Source organism: Anoplopoma fimbria, chromosome 6 (genome assembly GCF_027596085.1).
Source record: "Anoplopoma fimbria isolate UVic2021 breed Golden Eagle Sablefish chromosome 6, Afim_UVic_2022, whole genome shotgun sequence".
Classification (NCBI taxonomy): domain Eukaryota; kingdom Metazoa; phylum Chordata; class Actinopteri; order Perciformes; family Anoplopomatidae; genus Anoplopoma; species Anoplopoma fimbria.
This window is the reverse complement of record NC_072454.1, coordinates 9625876-9647137: the sequence shown is the minus strand read 5'-3', so window position 1 is coordinate 9647137 and position 21262 is coordinate 9625876. Positions and strand designations below refer to the sequence as shown.

Here is a 21262-nt window from a genome sequence, read left to right as displayed (position 1 = left end):
AACGCAAATATTGTTACACTGAAAATGACTGACAAGGAGTGCACAGTTCAGGGTTTGGTTAGTTATTCAAGAACCTTTGACAGGAAAGCCGCTGGATGTTGGGGGAGTTGAAACTATGACTTTTATGATTTGGTCTCTTCATGATTTTCTCCAATTTCAAAAAAGGGAAAATACAAAGTATACAGAATTGATATTGTTGTTATTAATGCAACAGGAAACAGCGAAAGTTATGCGCGTTCATGTGAATTCAGTTACATTGATAGGAAAAACACGCAGGAACGCATCCGGACAGTCCCACAGCCAAAATCGATTGGTCAAAGTGTACATGGCAATTTTTGGGTGCGGCCCACAGAGGCAGGGGAGAGCAAAGTTATGAGCAGATATTCTCAGAGCACTTCACCTACATATAGCTGACTGGCTATTAGGACAGTTTTGCCAAATATTACAGTAAAGAAATTACCCATAGCTTTAATGCAACAGGAAACAGCGAAAGTTGTCTCGAATATGGAAATTGGAGCATCAATACAAAAATGAACTGGTGAGTACCGGATCTGTTGGCTTATATGAAACTTAATTTAGCACTGAAATAATTAGTCAATTGACAGAAAATGATTTGACAACAATCTTGACTTGATTAATGGTTTATTAATCGTTTATCAGGCGAACCTGCAAAATTCAAGCTGCTAAAATGTTAAGATTTGCAGCTTTTATTTACTTCATGGGTTTGTAAATTGAATGTCTTTGGATTTTGGGCACTGATCAGTCACTCAGCTATCCAATATTCACTTCAAAATGAAGAGACCCTCCTCACCTTGACGGCGTTGGCGTTATTCTGCGAGCCGCGAACCACGCCGGTGGCCCTGTAGAGGCGAGTCGGGGGCTTGAAGGAGACTGTGAGGCTGTAGGTCTGCGAGATGTGCTGCACGGTGGGGGAGCTGGGGTCGGACTGCATGATGGCGGGAAGCTCGAAAGACAGCACGAGAGGGAGCAGCTCCTGCAATATGGAGGGAAGGAAGGAGAGAGGAGGGAAAAGAAAGTAAAATTACTGAGGGAAAACCACCACCATGCTGAAATACTGCAGTTATGATAAGTTGGATGGCTTATCATTATGCTGCCAGTGCTGCTTGCAGGAAACAGGGACATAACACATTCCTTAACAAAATCATAAACAGGCCCTGTATAGCGGCTTGTATAACATTGTGCTGTCATTCAGACTGATGAAGACCATTTGGACAAAACACGGTAACAGGGTGATTTCTTTACATGCTGTAGAATTATGTGAACTGACACACAGACATAACAGCAGTCCCTTGAGCAGAAGGTGGCAAAACTTTGCCTGTCAGCTCAAATGAATCCGGACAAGTTAATCAAAATCAGGTCAGCAGTGCCAGCGAATAAGAGAGGCAGCCTTTGTTACTAGAAGTATGCTACAGATTTAAACATTATGGCTGCAGTCGTTTAGAAATCACACAAACACACCACTTGAATTATTATGGGTACCAGAGATGTGCTCATACGTTTCTTGAAAATGAGTCATTTCAGCACGAAAAAGCATAAAATGAGAACGAAATCTTAGTCTACTAAGACCAAAACAACTGATTAGTTAGCTAAGACGGGGCAGCCCTAGTCTACGGTCTGCTCATTCACATACATTCATTTAAAATCACTGAATCAAACCACAGGAGCAGCAACAGTCATCAGCTCTCGTCATTGAAACAAACAAGATGCAGACAGGATGGGCCCTGCTTCATGCATACACATACTTATGCATGCATGGGAGAGAAATCACACAGGAACACACCCATACACACACACAAACTGAAGGGAATTTACATTTAGACGCTCACAAAGAAGAGAATGAATACACACACGCAGTGTTATCCAAACACTGAGTCTTTGGGCAGAGCGCCACTATGGTTTTGGCTGCCAGTGAAGGGCAAGCAGCATGAATTGCTCTGACCAAAGAAATGCCTCCCTGATCAGTCCCATATGCGCTTGGCCTTACATTTATATCACGTTTCAGCACTCGCTCTCCGAGGGCTTGAGAAATGTAGGTCAGCACCGAGGGAAACGCAAGAGCGGACAAACAGAGCAGCAGGAGTCAGGCGCTGAATGAAGAATAGACTGATTTTTATGGTGGAGCTGACCTCAGCTTTATTCAAAAAATCCTACCTGGCAGATGTGAGTTTCACATGTATTTAATCTAAAAAGCGCTGTTAAAAAGAAAAAGCATCAGTTCTCCTGACATGAGGGTGAGAGATGAAGAAAAATGAAAATATCTTCGAGGTGCAGCAACTGGCCAGACCTTTCATCACCTGCCTGTCAGCTCCACCTCGGAAAGCTCCAAGAAATCCCTCGAGAAATCCATCACCTCAACAACCGACTTGTTTCAGACTAAAACAAATCTCCACCCACGAGATCCTCAGCAATACAGTAGACCTTACAAGTCCAATGTAGTATGTTAAAGGGGACATTGCATTCACCGCCAATGCACCTCAGGGGAGAAGGCACAACCTCAGCCACTTCTGGTGCCAGGAGAGATGGGGGAGGATGTGGTCTAAAGGCCACCCAGAACCAAAACACACAGTCTATTGTTACGCACTGGCGACCTCAACAGTAGGGGGGTCAATAACTGGAATAAACCGTCCTGCATTTTACAATGTGCTGTTTTAATATCGACACAATACCACCTTCAAACATTCCCCTCTCATTCCTCTATTCAAAAGCAGATTGAGTTTCCGAAAATTTCTTGGTAATGTTATACGAGGGGATCAATACCTCTCAGTCAGTTCAATATCAAACTGGAGCCAGGAGACAATTAGCTTAAGTTAAAACAACAACTTGTCTTTTTACACTCCTATTTTATACAAATGAATCCAACAAGATATAACATGACAATTAGTGAGCTTTGCTGGTGCTGGCGATTTTCATTTACCTTTGGACAGAGGCCAGGATAGCTGATTGGTCTTTATGCTAAACTAAGCTAACACATGCTAGGCTAAGCTAAGCTGAGCTCGGCTGAGTCTCCTTACTCAAGCTTCATATTGAACGGACAAAAAAAAGAGATTGGCATCAATCTTTTCATCCAACTCTCAGCAAGACAGTGATAAAACTATTCCTTAAAAGCAAAACTGGTGCATAGAACACCCGCCATTTAAAAATAATGTCACTTTGGCTAATAAGCTGATTGCTAACATTTACAAAGAATCCCCTGAATTAAAGTTAGTATGCATTTGTTGACCAATTACCGTGCATATATTTTATATTTGTGAAGAAATACGTTTGACAGTTTTTATTCCGTCAGTTGTCAGTTCTGATAAACTGAACAAAGTGCAACCAATTACATTAAAAGAAAATCTCTCCTATGTTCCACTTTCCCTTGCTGCATTTGAGGAAATTGCCTCCAGGTTCAGTGATGTAGCTGACACACAATAAGCTATGTGTGGAAGGGCTGTGTAGTCGTGACTATTGAGTGTTAAACAGAGCAGCATAAAAGATTTTAGGGTATCATGGGATAAGGTGATTATCAGAAGAAGTTAAGTTGACATAGAGGGAAACCTGTCTTTTGATCCTCCCTCGTCATCCGCTGACTGTGTGTTCTTTGGAGGCCAGAACAATCTCTGCGGCTCTCTGCTGCTCATATTTAAACCTCTTTCTACAACACTGCTGTTTCATTATACTTTTTTTCACCCGTAGCAAAAAAAGTAGAGGATCTGGGTTGCGGCTGGCTGCTTATGAAAACAACCACTCAGCACGGAGAGGTATGGGTTATTCGTACATGCAGACTTTTTGCCAATGCACACTGCACAAATATCCAGCATGACCTTCTCCTGTCTCCCACTCCATCACACACACTTCACTTGTTAGTTTTGGTCAGTCCGTAGTGGAGGAATGTGTTCACTGTAGACGATTGCTGCGGTGTTAAAATCCAGCAAAAAGTTCAGGGATGTCACACTTCACACGAGCACAGAGGTCGTAAGCCAACAGAGCTAAGGCTGGAGGTCGAGCTTACAGTCAGACTGAAACTGAAGTTGAATAAGAGGCTTGGAAACTGGCTGGAGAAGGGCCTGCCAAAGGGGCTGAGTCTCAGGCATGTATTTTACAATTGTTCTAGGGAAGTGGTCTGGGAATAGGTTAGGAATGGTGCTTGTGGCCTAGAGGAAGTGCTGAAACTGTACCTTGAGTGCACAATTACCTTCTGTAACCCTGGAGCTCTCCATTGGTAGGGTTAGGTAGAGAACTAGGCTTTCTTGATTCTGATGTTTTGTTGGTGGAGGAAGTGACTGTTTTAAGCAATGCACTTGGGAGCAAATAAGTAAACTAGAACTGTGATGGATGTGGACTGTGGTTTATCCTGCCATTGACCGTGTAACTCACGCAACATTCTTCCCTCCGTCAGCTATCTGAACTATCCATCTTAAAAGGTCCTAGATGGTTGTGATTGGTTTAAAAAAAATACAAACAAGCCAGAGTTGTTTTTCCCTTATACCAGAATGACAATGTGTCCTTTCTTCAGTGCTGACACAGCTTTGGGGAAATAGGTCTGGCTATGCAAGACTAGAGGAGGTTAGTCAGGCTAGCTAATGATTGAGCACAGATGGAGTGGTTCAATGTGAGAGCAGGAGACGGGCACTCTGAAGCTGCAGTCCAAAATTGCAGAGGGAGTGTGGTCAAAAGAAGGGGGAAGAGGAAATAATGTGTGTAGAGTGTAAATATAAACAACAGGAGCTTCCATGGCTAGCAGGCTAACAACAGCAACCTACAAATGTATTAATTACAGCGGTTTTATCAAATGCTTTCCTGTGATTAGATCATTTAGTGTGCCAGAGATAAGGAAGTCACTGCAGGCAGCATCCCTCCTCTCTGCTGCTTGTATTATTTCGCAGTGCAGTTATAAAACAGAAGTTTAAACAAGCATTCATTCTTATGAGAAGTCAATCCTACTCTCTCAAAGTGTCAGGACACTGGAGAGCCTCAGGATTGCCGGGGTCAAAGTTCAATCTGATTGAGCTACTCCCAAGCTCAACAGGATAGATAAACTGAGGTAGCCAAATATTCAGCAGAAATATGATATGATAATGTTTTGATACTTTTTCTCCCCAAGGTGAAATTGGTCAATACTGAAATAAATTAAAAATGTCAGAAATGCAAGTCTCCTCGAAGGTAAAAACTACAAACTTACAAGTCTGCAGAGAATGAGAGTTTAATTCTCAAAATTCAGCAAGGAATATTATTTTAAGACAAAGACTGGGTTCCAACTTACCCTTATTTTTACTCGAGCTGCCTCCACCCCTCCTGGCTGCCCTGCGATGGACACCTGTTCACAATAAAAAGGAACATATGTAAATCAGGTAGACAGTCCAAACCCTTTTCCAAGACAAATAATGGCTCAGATCATTGTTGCACTTTATTTCAATGTCAAAAGTGAAATCCAGAACAAGCCTAATGAAAACATAAAAAGTTTGAAGTCTTCCTCTGAACTGAAACCATATACCTTTTTGTAACATTTTTCCATTTAATGTTTTATATATTCTTGAACCACATCGTTACAGATACCATGAATCTAACATTGTGCTTAGAAAAATGACTTCCATAATTGAAGTGACTGTTTGGTTTGTTCAGTCTGGGCACACCATTTCTTTAAGTAACGATATATTTAAAATTGAAAAATAATCTCATTAGATTTCTCCTTTCTTATTATTTTCCCTCTTTCAAAAAGGCAACTGCTCACTCGTGTAAAGACAAGAAAAGCTGTTATTAAAAAAAGACACGATTACGTAAACATAAAGATGCTTGGTATTCCACACAAACAAAACAAACACATGCTATACCTATGCACACACGCGGCTTGGTAGTGCTGTGAGCAGGAAATTATATTTTTCTCAATGAAAACTATCGTTAAGCCTCATGTTGCTTGAACAACGTCCTGAATCCTGCCAGCTCCAGTGAGAAGGAAAGGTAAGAAACCCCTTCATCAATTTTCATGGTTATCTATATTTACTTATCAACACCACTGCACTTCAATATGCTCTGCTAAAAAAAGGCTCTTCTGCAGCCAGCAAGCTTTTGAAACCAGAAAAAAGGAGACAGCTTAAGGGGACTTGAGCCTAAAAAAGGATTGTCTTGCTACTTATCAGCCTGTACTTACATCATGAGAGTGAGACTGGAGGGAGTTGAACAGTCTATGAGATACAGAGTACTGGCAGGTTCAATGGTCTACACACTGCAGTTTTACCTTACTATGCAAAAATCCACAGAGATAAGGTTGAAGTCAGTGAGGTAGACCTTTAAGAAAAAGAACATTTACCTGACAAGTCAATTTACTAGATGCTCTGCTGAACTCATACTACACTTTAATGGTAATTACAACAGGATCCTGCTGCTCTTCTACAGAGAGTCCAGCCACAACACGGCGGCTTCCTCTGAGTTGGCCAATGAAAACAGCCAGCTGGACAAACTCTCAACCTGACCAGCCGAGAGCTTGTGACAGTTAATGAATGGGCTGGAGGGCTGCAAGCACGGCTCCAAAAAAAATATTGGGAACAACTTGAGCTACTACTGAAGAAAGTAAACCGTGGAAGGGCGACAAACACTCCAGGCAGCAGAACGCGATACAGTTGCACTCCAAACATCAATCGTGTTGTGGTTGAAGAGATTAAAGTGAAATATTTGATGGGGAGAACTGTTTGATCCACGGTCAGTAAACAGCTCGCTCTGTCCATCCATTCATCTCTCATGCCTCAGTGAGACAGCACCGTATAAATCTATGTAGTAGCCCCACAAACCTGGTTGCTTTTCTCCGCCTGGTTGTTCCTGTTAGAGTCTGGGAAATGGATGTGGCAACCCGTCTCCTCCATCACCCTCTTGATGTTGTTGCCACCTTTGCCAATAACGTGAGAGTGCTCTGTGTGAGAGACGTCCATCTTCAAAGTCACCCTGTTACTCTAATGAGCAGGAAGAAAAAAAAAAAGAGATAAGAGGGCTGCGGTGAAATGATGACTGATAATTCTTGCAGTAGCTCAGTGAGTGGAGAAAAGTGCATGCTTTTATTATTGTATTTGAAAGGGCACTTAAGTAACCTTAGCTGCCCCACCCATTTTTTTCACGTCCGGTTCGAGCGCCATTGTATTCGTTCTTACGGTTTAGCGCTAGTAGCATTGTAAACAGTTAATGGGAACATTCAGCAGCTACACTGGGTCCATCGAATAGTTTCACTTTACCACTCTGTTCTCCTCCCAGTCATTTAGGCTGGGAGGATGACAATGGAAAATAGACTGAAAATACATTTGACTGAAAGGATATTTTTTTATTAATTTGTAGGGTCTCTTGGCATAGATGGCTCTACAAAAGTACTACAAAAGTACTGAACCATATCAGTACCGTTACACCTGCCGATGGGATTCAACATACAAAAGCACAGTGTTTTTGTAATGACTCTCACTGTCAGAAGGGCAAAGAAAGGTTCACACACACAGGTTAATAATAACTCCGTGTTTTTTTAAATACCCCATAGTTAAACCTGCTGTATGGACTGTGCTGTGTCCTACCGTTCTGGCAGTGAGAGTAATTACAAAAACACATTCGCTTTTTGTACGCCAAATTTCCAATCATCACTATCACTTACTCAAATGAAAAAAGAATAAAACTTAACGGGCCATTTTGAAAGCTTAAAACGCAGTTTCTTTTTGGCAAGTAAAGGGTGATAAAGCTGGCGACCCTGAGCAAAATAATTAAACTTCTGCTTTAAAATGAAAGTAAGATTACAAAATGATGCAATAAAGAAGAGCCTTTGTTCAGGCAAAGAATAGATAGACAAAGATAGAAAAGTCAAAAAATGACCAAATACCCAACTTAGTCAATTTCATGAACTGCATTTATTGGACTGGGCAAAAACATTGAACATGATAGCGTATCATCATGAAATCAAATTTGGCTGTCTTGTTATTTGTTTATACTCTTTAAAATGTCACATCGCTGTGAAAAACAAATTGCGCTCTCTGATTCCCGCTGATTATAAATTCTATCTCCCTTAAAAAGGCCAGCGCAGCAGCTGTCCCCTTTACTCCGTCTTAATAGTCCCCAAACAATTTCCCCTGCTTTGAACACTTGCACATGTTGCAGTCATTCCAGAAAGAGGCGAACAAAACATGCAGCACATTAAAAGAAATCAATCATATCATCAAATAACTGTGTCTGCCAGACTGAAATTGCCTTTTCGTGACAAAGCCATATGAGATGCTGTAAACTAAGCCAGTCATGAGTTGCTCTTTTTGCATTTGGCTGTTCAAAGTGCATGGATGATTGCCTGCCTCCAGGGGGTGCTGCAGTGCAGTCACCCAGGTACTCCATTTCTTGTGTTGCCATGGCAATGAAAGCCTGCATGCGCACACCATGCAATCCACTGTAAGGCTCGGGATGCGAGTATCTGGAGAGATTAGTGCCAATTCTGTACCACACTGCTGTGAGCAATCTGTCACTTGGACCAGCAGGAGAGCCGAGGTGAAATACATTCGGTTCAAACTGAACACCAAGAAAAGGCGAGAAAGAGGAGACGGGGAGATAATTACACACATACACATGAAGTCTCTCTTCACTGTGATAAAAGGTGTTTACTGTACCTTTGTGTCAAGGACTGACATAATTCTTTCTTTGGCTTCCCTCACATTCTCCCTCTTCCCGCACACCTTGATATGTGGATCTGCAGGGAGAAAGGGAGACATTCAAATTGGGAGAAAGAGAGAGCATGTTTAATGTATGTTCAGTGTGTGTGTGTGTGTGTTTGTTTGCGTGCGAGAGAACTAACACTAACCCTTGCTGTATCCTCGAGGAGATACAATGTGAGAGAGCAGAACACAAGATAAATCCATTTAACCAAACATGACACATCAGTCTGGATGTGTCAACAAATTAGAGCGCGTCGGAGAAAAAGCTCTGCAACAGTAATTGCTGCTCTTTGATATCGGCAAGCAACCACACCGTGCGGGGTTTGGGGGGAGGGAGAGGGAGAGAGAGGGGGGGGGTGCAGCTCTGTGGAATTATATTCAGGCAATCCGTCAGTCAGCGGAGTCGACAGGAACCGCTATTAGCTGGAGAGAATTGTTCTGCTGCAATTTAACCTCAATAGAAAAGACAATCATGTGGCGCTTATTGCCTCGTTTCCCTGGACCTCATTCTGTCACTCAGTCACTGCAAATATACACAGTTACTCATTTTTCAGCGTCTTTCATGGTTGCACATGACTCAGCATGTCTACATGTGCCTTTTATCAGCGGTCACACACACACACACACACACATCTGTCTCCTCACGAAATGACTAGAAACGACCCTGCAACAGAAACTGCCCCATGTATAAAATTCTTGCATAAATACACCCAGTGGGCACACAGCAGATCACGCTAGTAAAAAGGTCCTAATAGTTTAAGCAAACTGTGCTTCCAGAGCCTCTAAATACTTCAGTGAAAATAACCAAAAACACTGCATACCAAAACCGTTCAGAGCTAATGCTTGTGTCTGTGTAGGGTTGGGTAAGCCTACATCTGGCTCTGCCGTATGCCGGACCCCTGGAGAACGCAAATGTGAAAACACATATACACACACACACACATGCATGTTCTACACACTCATGGTCCATCGCCCCTCTGTGTTAACTGTACTGAGCAGCAGGAAGTCGACTAAGCCCCCTTCCAGGAATACCCCTCCCCATCCACACACTTAACAGCATCTACAGTTTGTTTTCTTCAGACACAGCTCACTGAAGCAGATTCAGTGTCACAAAGTCGTACGGATGCGTGTTTAGACTTCCAAGGAGCTTGGGAGAAACAAAATATCCCCAACTAGAAAAAAAAAACCAATTGTGATCCAAGGGAAGTTCCCAATTTACAATATCCTTTTGATGATGAATAACTCTCAAAAGGCCAAACCCAGACGCTCTCCACAGAACTGCAAAATACAAGAGAGAGCAGCAGAGCACGGGTTGGCTAGAATGAAACTCTGTTTTATAGAGGTATGTGAAGGAGGTTCTGCTCTGTGTTTAACATGCACTGGGAACTGTGGGGAACACCGAGTGCCAGCAAACAAGCACCGGTCTTGTTAAAGTGTCACAGGGGTCGGGCAACCTCAGCACACACTACAAGAGATGCTAGATCTTTGGAGTAACAACCGCTCTTAGAAGGCTTGAGGGAAGGAGCTAAACAAAAACCTTGTTGCAGGCTGAGACGGGAAAACAAACCCTGAGGAAAACAAAAGGAAAAATAGCGGTTAGAGACCTATCACAGTCTCAGAGCTTGTTCCAGGGAATTTTCCCATCATACAGCTGTGGCTGTGAACAATAGAAATCCCTCAGCTTCTTCCTGTGGCACCGACTGTGACCATCAGAGGGAGTAACGCTCTTCCATAACTGACTAACCTGCACTGCACATCTGGCAAACATTAGCCAGCCTAAACGAGCGTTGCAGTTCAGATGCAGAACACCCCCGCATTTTTTCTGAAATGGAGTGTGCTGTACTCTCTTTTTTAGATGATTGATTGTGGAATAAAAAATGAACACCTTAAGTCTTAATTTGGCACACACAACAGCTGGAAAAGCAAACAAAAAACAAGAGAAGACTTTGCAGCTGCAAAAAGGGAACGTTTTCAGTCGCACGGATTTTACATAGTTCCACTTGACGGAGAAGAAACTTTCTGAACCGGAGCTCCGTGCTGGCACAGCTAAAGCATTTTTCCAGCTGAGGACTACATTCGAAAATACCACACAAATGAAGGGAATTAAGTCCTTTTGGCTTGGCCTTTCTCATACAAAACATCTGCGGAAATGTTGAAATGCATAACTGGCATGTAGGATAAGAATTAAGAGATTTATCACGTGCAAAGAATAATCTGAAATCAGACCTTTAGAAATAAAAACATGAAGACAATCTCACAGTATTGACCGTTCTGTCACACGGTGCTGACATCGCTGTCTCTCAGTGAGTGATACGGCTCCTCACTGTATTATATAACTAGCAGTATGCTGATGACGGCTTGCCCTCCGAAGCTAACATCTGGCCTTATCACACCTGTGCAGGCGGCAGGGACAGCCAGCCAGCCGCAGGTGATGAATTAAATAGAAGAGCTGGCATTTTGATGGAGTGTGGCCGCCTATGGGGAGAAGTTACAAACATACAACCCCCACCCCCCCTAACATCTGCTGCTATCCTGCCGAGCGTAACCGATTCCAGACAACACATGAAAGACAACACCAATGCAAGACACTGCAAACTAACACCCTTAAAGGAGTGTGATTTTAGATTAGAATATCTCCACAACAACTACATCATCAGCTATTTTAAGGACAGAGCAAGAATGTTGTGTGTTGGTCGTATCATGAAAGGAATGAAAGGAATGCAGATCTTTGTCTCCAGTCATTTTCCTGACGGCTTCTTTTTAGATTTTAACGAAAGCAGAATTTAAGATTGTGTAAGAAGTAAAATATTCTTTATTCTCTCCAGCTCCCATCAGCCCAGGTTGTAAAAACACACAGTCGACACATGTCTCATCTCCCCACAAATGCATTCGCTCATAAGATAGCTGTAAGTGATTAGCCAAGATTCTTCCCCTCTGCTCATCTCGGTTTACGCAACAAAGAGAAAAAAAAAGTCTCAGAATTTTAAATATATTCGTATACAGAACATCATTCCCAGGTGTTGTCAGTTTTGTGAATGAACTTCTACTTGAGATGAATGGATGGTTGTGTGTGAAGAACTTGCCAGTTGATTAAGTATCTAGTGGGGGGAAAATGTTGTGATGTAACTCCATCAACTATGTGCTGTGCAGAGTGAGTGAGTGAGTGAGGAAGTTACATAATGTCATCGGATTCCACATCTGGCTTGAAGACGCACGCTGGCAATTCTCCTGAGGACAACTAAACGGGCACAGCTACACCTACTCCTTCAACCCCCACCTCACCCCCCCTTCCCGGAAGAGCTTTAAATAACCGTGATAATGTTTTATTGGCAACAGAGCGCTAGAACAACTCGGCCAATAAATGATGGGGGCTTCGATACAAATCGACTCCAACCCCTCCACCTCCACAGAAAAAAGAAAAAATCACAAATTCCTCAGTGCAGATGAATTTTCTTCTTTTCAAACTTCTCGATCAACTTTTTAATAACGTATGCTAGAGCAACCCTGAAATACTTCCCACTTGTCCGTCTGAGTCCAATGACTTTCCTGAGAACATATTTCTGGTTCAATCAACACGGACTCATAATCATTAACCATAGTTGGGTGGAAAACTATCACAGCTCTGTTGTTAGCTGCCATTCAAACATTTGGTTTAGTTTAGCTCTTGATTTTATTGCTACACATCTGAGAAATTACTTGAGAGCATCAGATATAGTGAAAGGCACTGAAGTAATAGGTTTAAAAGGAAATTCATGGAAAGTTAAGCCTGAGTTTATGGACTTTGATGCATGGCCAGTTAACTCCTTATTTGAAATAAGATTCAAACATTTTGTAGGCACACCATTCACTAAATATTCAATTCACACGACGCAAAGCCACTGGAACAAGTAAATGGATCCAATATAAGAATACTCTGAATATGGAATTTCTAAGAAAAAAAAGAATAGAAATAGTCCAAAAAATAGTCACCTTTTTTGGACTTGGCTCCGATTTTCAGTTTGGACGGCCAGGCGATCTGCGTTTGGGTTTCATCCATGATCTGGAACAGAATGAAGGAGGGCTGACATTAACTTATCACAGATTTCCGTGAGAAAACAAAAAACAAAATACAATGTCATCAACTATAACAATCATGATTATATAAATTTGTAGCAGCACACTCTGAACTCCATTGCTCACATTATTTTGCAGAAGTAGCAAGACACTTATACCCAAATTGCTCCCGCAGGCTGTTCCTGTGGTGTATGTACAGTATGTGTATGAATGTTAGTTAGGGTCCTGATGGGCAGGTGATGACATTGATGACAGGAGCTACCATGCAAGGTGCTTGCATGGTATCTCCTGTCATCAATGTATGAATGGGTGTGAATGGGTGAATGATTAGTAATGTAAAAGCGCTTTGAGTGGTCGGAAGACTAGAAAAGCGCGATACAAGTACAGTCCATTTACCATTTACATATGTATATGTTTATCATAATGTTATACTTGATTACCAGTATTGGTCCCACAAACCTTTTGGCTCTAGTCAGTATTGTATAGTGTAGGACCCTTGTTTGATTTATTTTCAGCATCTTGGTTCTGTGGTTTTGGCTACGCTTGAAGTGTGGACATCTATTCACTGCTCCCCCATTACTAGGACACATTAATTTTCTGATTTCAGAGAACATGACAGAAATATTAGCATCCAACAGTTGTAAAAAAAAAAGTAAAAATGTCGGAAAGAAAAAAAACCTTCATAAATTATTTAAAGACGGGAAAAGTCAAAGGAGCTGCGAGTCCCGTCTAAAATATGTCTGATGATATAAGCTCATGTTTCCAGACACTGCTTTGTTTCTACTCAACACCCAAAATCTTCCCTCCCCAACAACACCAAAATATGAAACAAAAAAAAGAAAATCCTCCGAGTACACTTGGCTTTGGTACACATGAAACATATCTATGTGAGAGCCCTTTGACAAGTCTAGTCATCGTAACCAGGAGCACATGTGCCAATGTAAGAAAAACGGCAACTGCTTATAGCACAAAGCCAAAAAAACGAGAGTAAGGAGCCGGTCGAGACGCTGTCAGCGTTCCAATCAACGGGAAATCTATTACTCCTCTTTTCAACCTCGAGGAAGCTCACCTTGCTCGGCTTCCTGGCTACAAATCCACAAACATTTCCCTTGAGAGCTGTCTGCCATGATGTTAGTGGAAAAGAAAAACAGGGGGAAAAAACTGTCAAACCTTCCCCAAAGAAATGTGAAGCTTACATGCTCTCTCCTAATAGCTCTGTCCTCGACGTGCACTATACTTGTTTTCACAAGGGCCTTTTTGTTTGCTTTAATACTTTCAAGGTGTTTGTCTTTTTTTGGGGCGGAGAAGAGAAGATGTGAATTTTGAGGTTTTCGAAAGCTTCAGGCACCTGATCAAAAGCCTGAGGACAGCATCAATCCACTACAATAGCAGCACTTAATATTCCTTGGTGGTCCAGTGCATTAAGCATTGGGCCACAAATGGGAGCGAGAATGAATTAAGAGCCACCAGCACTCCCAATGAAGATAGGATGATGGCCTTATTTAAGCACAGCAATTTGTAGCCTGCATTACCCTTTTTTAACATTTTTAGATCTTATCTGCTATTTTTTCCTTGCCAAATAACAACAACAGCCTGAACTCCTAGGGGGAACTGGTGCTCAAATCCAAAAAGGAAGTGCTTAAATTCCACCATATGCTCTCCTGGAAGCAGCATGGTCTGTTTGGAATCCTTTAAAACAAATTCTGACAGCGTGTCCACTGCCAGTCTCACGTATCTGTAAAACAAGAGACCGCTCTAAAAAACCCTGATGTGTGCCTCTCTTTACTTTGCAGCTATAAACTCAGAGCCCATGATGGTTGACTGGAAGCCCTTTTCAAGCCTCAATGATTTTCTACAACATCCTATAATCACATATAAAAATCGACAGCCTAGACAGAGTGAGCTGCTCGGCCCACTGTTCAGCAACAAGCAAACCAAGATGAACCAAATCAGTTTTTAACTTTTATTAAGCACCGTTCAATTCATTAAAAGCAAGCTGCAAGTAATTTTTTTGTCTCTCAGTGTTGCAAACAAAGCAGAAAATTGAGAACTCTTACTTCAAAAAGAAGAGTTTTTTCCATTATTTAGAAAAACAGGATTCTGAAATCCTCAGAAAAACTCATAAAACTCTTCGTTGTAAACCAATAAATTCAATGCCAAACACATTTGTACAGCAGTGTTGTTGCATTCTTCCTCTCTCTCTTAAACTGTTGGACGATGTTGTACATCTTTGGGCATTATCATTATGATCTAGCGGCAGAGAAACATGCTTCCAGTTATTCTCTTGATTTCTCCTGCTTGTGGCTCTGCGTTTCTTCCCAGTTTCTACTGAGTGAACCATAGAATCCAAAGGAATTTTAGTTTCATTCTGTGCAATGAAAATAAAGGAGATTTTTTTTTTTTTTTTTTTTTTTCTTTTCATATGATCTCAACTATTTTTGTTTGGAATTCTTCCGTGGCATCATAAAGCGTGACTAAGCTGAAAACAGTTCAAGCCTGCTAACGATCCACCATTAATGATCCCTCCTACTGGAAACCTTCCCATCCCTCCCGCCGCAAAAATATTATCATTATTACCATTCTATTCACTCAGAATGATTTTACACGCTATGAAGTTTAGGCCTGAAACCAAAAGAATCTGATGAGTTCCGTGTAACTGGGTTTCATACTCGCTGGAGGCGAATGCGACTCTAATCTACAACACGACACCCTCCCACCGTCGTCTGGTAAAAAGGACAATCAATCACAAATGCTCCGTAGCGAAAACCAAACTTTTCCTCCATCAACTGAGGTCACGTGCGCACACCAACAGCTGGATGCATCACAACATTAGAGGACATTCTGTTCTCAGTGATGAAGAATTTCCTCTACTTTTAACCTCCACTTTTCCCCTTATTTTTTGGCTTGGTTTCCTGTGACAATGACATATGTGTCTGGTTTAAAATTGAACGCCTCCTTGACAAAATCCACACGTTTAAGAAATACAACACGGCCGCCCTCGGAGGGCTCTGAAATTACAGTGGCAATGTGGGGGCAAATGGCAGATGAGTTCCATATAAAGAGGTCATTAAAAAGTGCCAAGATTGAGAAACATGCAGTTTAGAACAAAAGTAACAAATCAGAAGTAACTCCAATTACACACTTTCCTAAAATTATCAAACTTTATGGCATATGCCTCATCAACTTTTTCTCTAAAGGAGGGCCTTGTTCAGAGAGACCTGTTTCCTGTCCGGCGTTGCTGTTCTTGGCAGCGTCGTGCAGATGGGACTGATTTCTGACAGACCACACACCACTTTAAAGGGTGGATGGCGTTTATTTTTTTATGGAGGGGCTAGCAAATACCTCTCAAATGGGTCAAGATATTTGCACAAATTAAGTTACCTATACATTTGGTCATATTCTCTGCCGCTCCACCCTTTCTGAAATGAATAAATACATAAATGACCAAGGTTCTGATCAGTTTCATGGCACAACCTTGACATGATAGCTTCTTTAGAGGTTTGCCGATGGTGCGTGCAGACTTGCGCAGAGCTGTACGTGAAATCAAACAGGATATCATTAAGGCAATGTCCTGAAAGACCGCACATGTGTTCAACACGTGACTGTGTGTGTACGTCTGGATGTATGCACTATACTATAGCACAGCAGCAGCAATCAACATGGCAGAGGCATGTTTCCTGGCCCGCACTGCGATGGAGCAGCTGTTGATTCAGCTGGAATGTGTGTGTGTGTGTGTGTGTGTGTGTGTGTGTGTGTGTGTGTGTGTGTGTGTGTGTGTGTGTGTGTGAGGGGGACACAGAGGGCTGTTGGGGGGTGTAAAGAGACCAACTGAGGGAACAGCGTGGACCGAACAGTCCCCACGAGACACAACAGTCATAACTGAGTTCATGTTAACAAATCGAGTGCTAACTTGCAGCTAAAGCCCCCATTACACCTCGGGGCTAACGCCAAATGTGGTTATGAAAGAGCAACACACATTAGTAGAAGGGCACTTCTGCAAAAACATCTACTGCTGAAATGTGTCGAGACAACAAGACAAACTAACTGAAGCTGCTTGAGAAACACAAACATTTGTTTATGTACTATTTGATGGCACTTGTACTAACCTCTGTATTTCAAAATCTTAGAAATTCATGCCAACCAAATATTTCATCTTTACAGCCTTTAATTTTCCTATTTCCCCGGTTCAGAGCAGTGGAATACAAGATGCTTCGTTGCTATAAAGCAAACAAAATAAATTACGCCTGGCCTCAGATCTGAGTGCACTGGCACTTATACATCACGCCTGGCATTATTTACAGAGCCGCAACTCCTGGAAAGGAGTGATGGAAGGGGGATCAGGGATTAACTTGCAAAAAGCAGTTCAAAGGCATCTTTCAAATCCACTCCAAGCTCCTCGGTGGCGCACAGTTATCATCTCGACCAGCCGAGCTTCTCGGCTCTCTTTGCCGTCCCGCAGGTTCAACTTCTGCACGGCTTAGTGGTCTGCGCCATGATTTGACACTCCCAACAGTTCTCGGTCCAAAACTGTTCACTGACGCACGCTTCAAGCAAGTAATTTGCAGAGAAAAAAACCAACCTAATATACCAGACTGATAACAATGACACACAAGTGGTTTAGTGAAATGCAAAGATGAAATAATAACAGGAGGGAGGAGGAGGAGGAGGAGGGAGAATGTGAGATAGGGGACCAAACAACGCCTGAAGAGAAAGAGTGACATGAAGCTGGCGAGGTTCCACCATATGAGCTGCAGGGACTTTTTGCACAAGGCTCGTTTCCCAGCTGTGGGACCCTCCTGTGGTCCTCACTTAGTCCGCTATCCTCTTAACTTTCTCACTGACTACACAAAGCGAGGATATTACGAAATGTTGCTCTGGACTCAGAGGAAGTCCAGCAGACAGGGTTTGATCGACCACAGCCACCGGGACTCGGGAGAAAGTGCGGGGGTTGACCGTTTTATATTGCTCTCGTCAGCGACTGAACTCTAAATCTGCCAAATTTGAGATCCCAAAGCCTAACATGTAAAAGTGTGTGCGTCAAAAATTGCCTTACATGAGGGAGAGAGTTGCTACGCATGTACTTTATTAGTCTCACTGAGTGTGTGTGTGTGTGTGTGTGTGTGGATGGGTGTGTTGGACGGGCGAGGAAGCAGCCCAGCTAAGAGTTTCCATTTTCATCAACTTCAAGGTATTTCACACACCTCATCCATTTTTTCTTTCAACGATACCGTTCCACAGACGCACTCGGTGTTTATTTTTCTGACTTTAATTGGGCATGTATCGTGATCACGCTATCAGAGGGAAACTACACAGAGTTATCCAAATGGAAATTCTGCAATAAAAACACGCCATTAGCACTCCTCCTTTACTGCTCGTCGCCAGCCTGCCAACCCAAACAGCTGCACACTAATTTCTAATTGACAGTTCAACCGCTAGTAACCACTGTTTCTTTGAACGAGCTGCGACAGAATTCCAGCCCAGAGACTTGACTGGCAAAGTCAATACACCCGACAGCTGGATTTTGTCAGAATAGCTTTGTGGAGCGATGTGAACACCTACACTGGATATCTTAAACATTACAGCTATATCCGAACCAAAAAGAGGTGGAGACAGATTTAGAGAATATCTAGAGTCCTTTTTAAGATTCCTGGGAGGAGGATCTGAAGGCGCCTGGTTTGCATTAGTTGGTTTTTTGAAAACTTTTCAGGGACAGTTAAATTGCCTCCTTCTTTGACAGTTAACTCAGCTCCGTAACCTCCAAAACCAAACATGGAAAAAAGAAAATACAAAAGAAGAATGCTAAAACAAACCACTGTCCATCACGCATTTCATTACAGCCCATTAACATACTATGGAGGGAGTTTAAACATATACAGGAAACTGGATTCCAAACAAGACATAATTAATTAATGATATAACAGCTGTCAAAATTCAATTAGCAGTTAACTTTGTTTAAAATGTGATTGCTTTCATTTTCAGCACCATGTGATTAGTAATGATTAATTTTTGATACAGCACAGTTCAAATTAAACAAATGGAGCAGATCAAGGTAATTTGTTTGCCAGTTCTTACATTCACTGTCACAACTAATGTTGTTAATAGCTGCTTTCCCTCATAATGATGCTTCACAAAGAGAAATGAACTGTGAGGATTAGGGTTGGGAAACAAGGCAACATTTTTTATCCTTTGTATTATAGTGATTAAGAACCTGAAAACAACCAGGAGCTGATCTGACATTGAGAATTTATCCAAATAAATAAATCATACAGAAATAACCAACTTAATTTAAGAGTTAAGAAATAGCTTATTTGATTGGTTATTAGGATGCTGTCAAGCAATGTAACAAATCAACAGCATATCAAAGTTTATACTTGGTCTTATTTGGGAAATTTTCCATCATGATGGGTGTTATATTCCATTCATAGCGTCCAGCATTGCTCAGGATGAGTTATAGGAATAAAAAGATGAGTCACTGTAGCGTCATTAATGAACAAAATGATTTCATTGTTAGAGACTTGGATGCTCTAATAGAACATGTGCTTTAAAAACCTAATCCTTGGACTATGAAAGACCATTAGGTAATACAAATGATCCCCTCACAGGGCCACACACTTGACTGATCAATGAGCACCAGAGACACAATGTGAGCAAGTTTCAAGACTACTTAAGATCAACGAGGCAAATCCTTGTTTTATTGGATGTAACGAGGCTTCAGAGCATTAACCAATTAAATCAGTGACAAAGAAGAAGCCAGTCTCTCTAATTTCAAACATGAGGAGATGATCTGGTGTATTTTGTACATTATGTAAGTGAGAAAGGCCCTCAGTGTTGTGTCAGCTGTGTTGTAGGGACCGGAGCCCTGGAGCGATTCAACGTCATTGTCGCTCCGTTGTTTTTGTTTGTTTTGATCCGTGATTACGAGTGACTGGAGGAGCACCTGACATCTGCTCCCTTTAACCGAGAGAGAAGCGCAGCTCAGCGGGCTTGAACGCAAACCTGAATACAACGCAAACACCATCCAAGCACAGACTGCACACTCACCTTCTGAAAGAAATCCTCCCCTCCGTTGACTCTCCCCTCGGAGGCAGCTAGAGTGAGACAGAGAAAGAGAAAAATAAATTCATAAAACCACACAAAGACAGCTCAGTTCTTTTCCCTTTTTTTTTTAACACTATGTAACCTTAACAGGGCCAAATCACACACACATATTATCCAGTGGCCTTTAAAATGTTATGCTCTGCACACAGAGCAGCGTTTATGGTGGATCTCCATTTCTTTGGATGTTGTGTTTGGCCCCGGTTACCGATACTGCTCATCGGCAGTAATGGAAGAAAATGTTCAGAGTCATTTTCTATAATCCTAGAGATTGGATGCAGCTTCTGTGTGACAAATTGATGGATACAGTGAAATTAATAAAAGTAGGCGTAAATTAGGTATTTTTTAACCCACACTGGTGTATATTTCGCACTTCTTAAAAAGGCTTTCACACTTTTGAAATTTGTCTGTCAGCATACTGTACACTTCCACCTCGGGGGACTACAGTATCTAAAAACTGAACTGCCCATACTGTAAATAAAATGTCTACTGAGGAGACCGTGGTGTTTTAAAAGCAATTTTCAGGGTGAAAATGCCAAGAAATTCCCTCAGCTGATAGAGCTAGCTGGACGGAAACATGTCTGCTCTCCAAGGACGATTCTCATGTTCCTCTGTCATTTTGTGAGCCGGGGAAGGTTTAATGATGCATTGCAGACAGAGTTCTCAGGATGGATCTGTTGCTGACTGTAAATAGGCCATCTGTGTGCAAGAGAGTACTATATAATATAAAACACCTTCCACAAGTACAAAAAAAGATTTGTTGACTCACAAAAAATATTTTGCAAATATATAATCAGATCCGCAAATACACAAACAAATTCCACAAATAAAAAATATCTATGAAGACATTAAATTAATTTACAAATAAAAACATTTTCTGAATATCTTTCAACAGCCTCAATGTCGGTACAAAAATGCACTTATATCACGCGGCCATTTTGGGATAGTTGTCTTTTCAGTATTTCAAATTAAGAGCATGCAGTCTTTCTATGTTTCTTTTTTTAAATAACCAGTGATAAGTAACATGCATTTATTATTCTATAGTGTAACTGTGACACAGTGTGTATTTATTTGTTCCATGAACGTTATCTAGCACACACTTATGTTTACATTTCTGATTGAGAATGAAAGACACAAGGACTCTTGAGTATATTAAAATATATCGATGGCAGGCCCTCAGTGGCTACAGAACTGCCAACTGAAGAAGCAGCGCAAACCCCCCACTTATAATAGGGACCAAAAAAAACATTGAATTAATGATTATTTAAAAAAAAAAAAAAAACAGCTCATACAAAGACTGCAACTTCTTAGTTTGAAATGAAGAAATGTTGGAATGGTGTCAGCAGACGATCACATGCTTTTCGAGAAATGAACAAGTGATACAAATCGATTTCTTTTTCGTCGGACCGTTGAAAAGACAAACTGTGTGTCTTAAAAGCAAATCTGGAAGC

The 21262-nt window shown here is 41.6% G+C and overlaps 1 protein-coding gene across 1 annotated transcript in view; it reads right to left on the bottom strand.

Moving 5' to 3' along the window:
* LOC129092280 (protein bicaudal C homolog 1-like) overlaps window positions 1-21262 on the bottom strand; it is a 55120-nt gene that overhangs the window by 17400 nt on the left and 16458 nt on the right. The window contains 6 exon segments of the mRNA XM_054600174.1: window positions 812-994; window positions 5264-5317; window positions 6786-6944; window positions 8619-8698; window positions 12633-12702; window positions 19758-19804. Coding sequence (XP_054456149.1) covers window positions 812-994; window positions 5264-5317; window positions 6786-6944; window positions 8619-8698; window positions 12633-12702; window positions 19758-19804 — 593 coding nt within the window.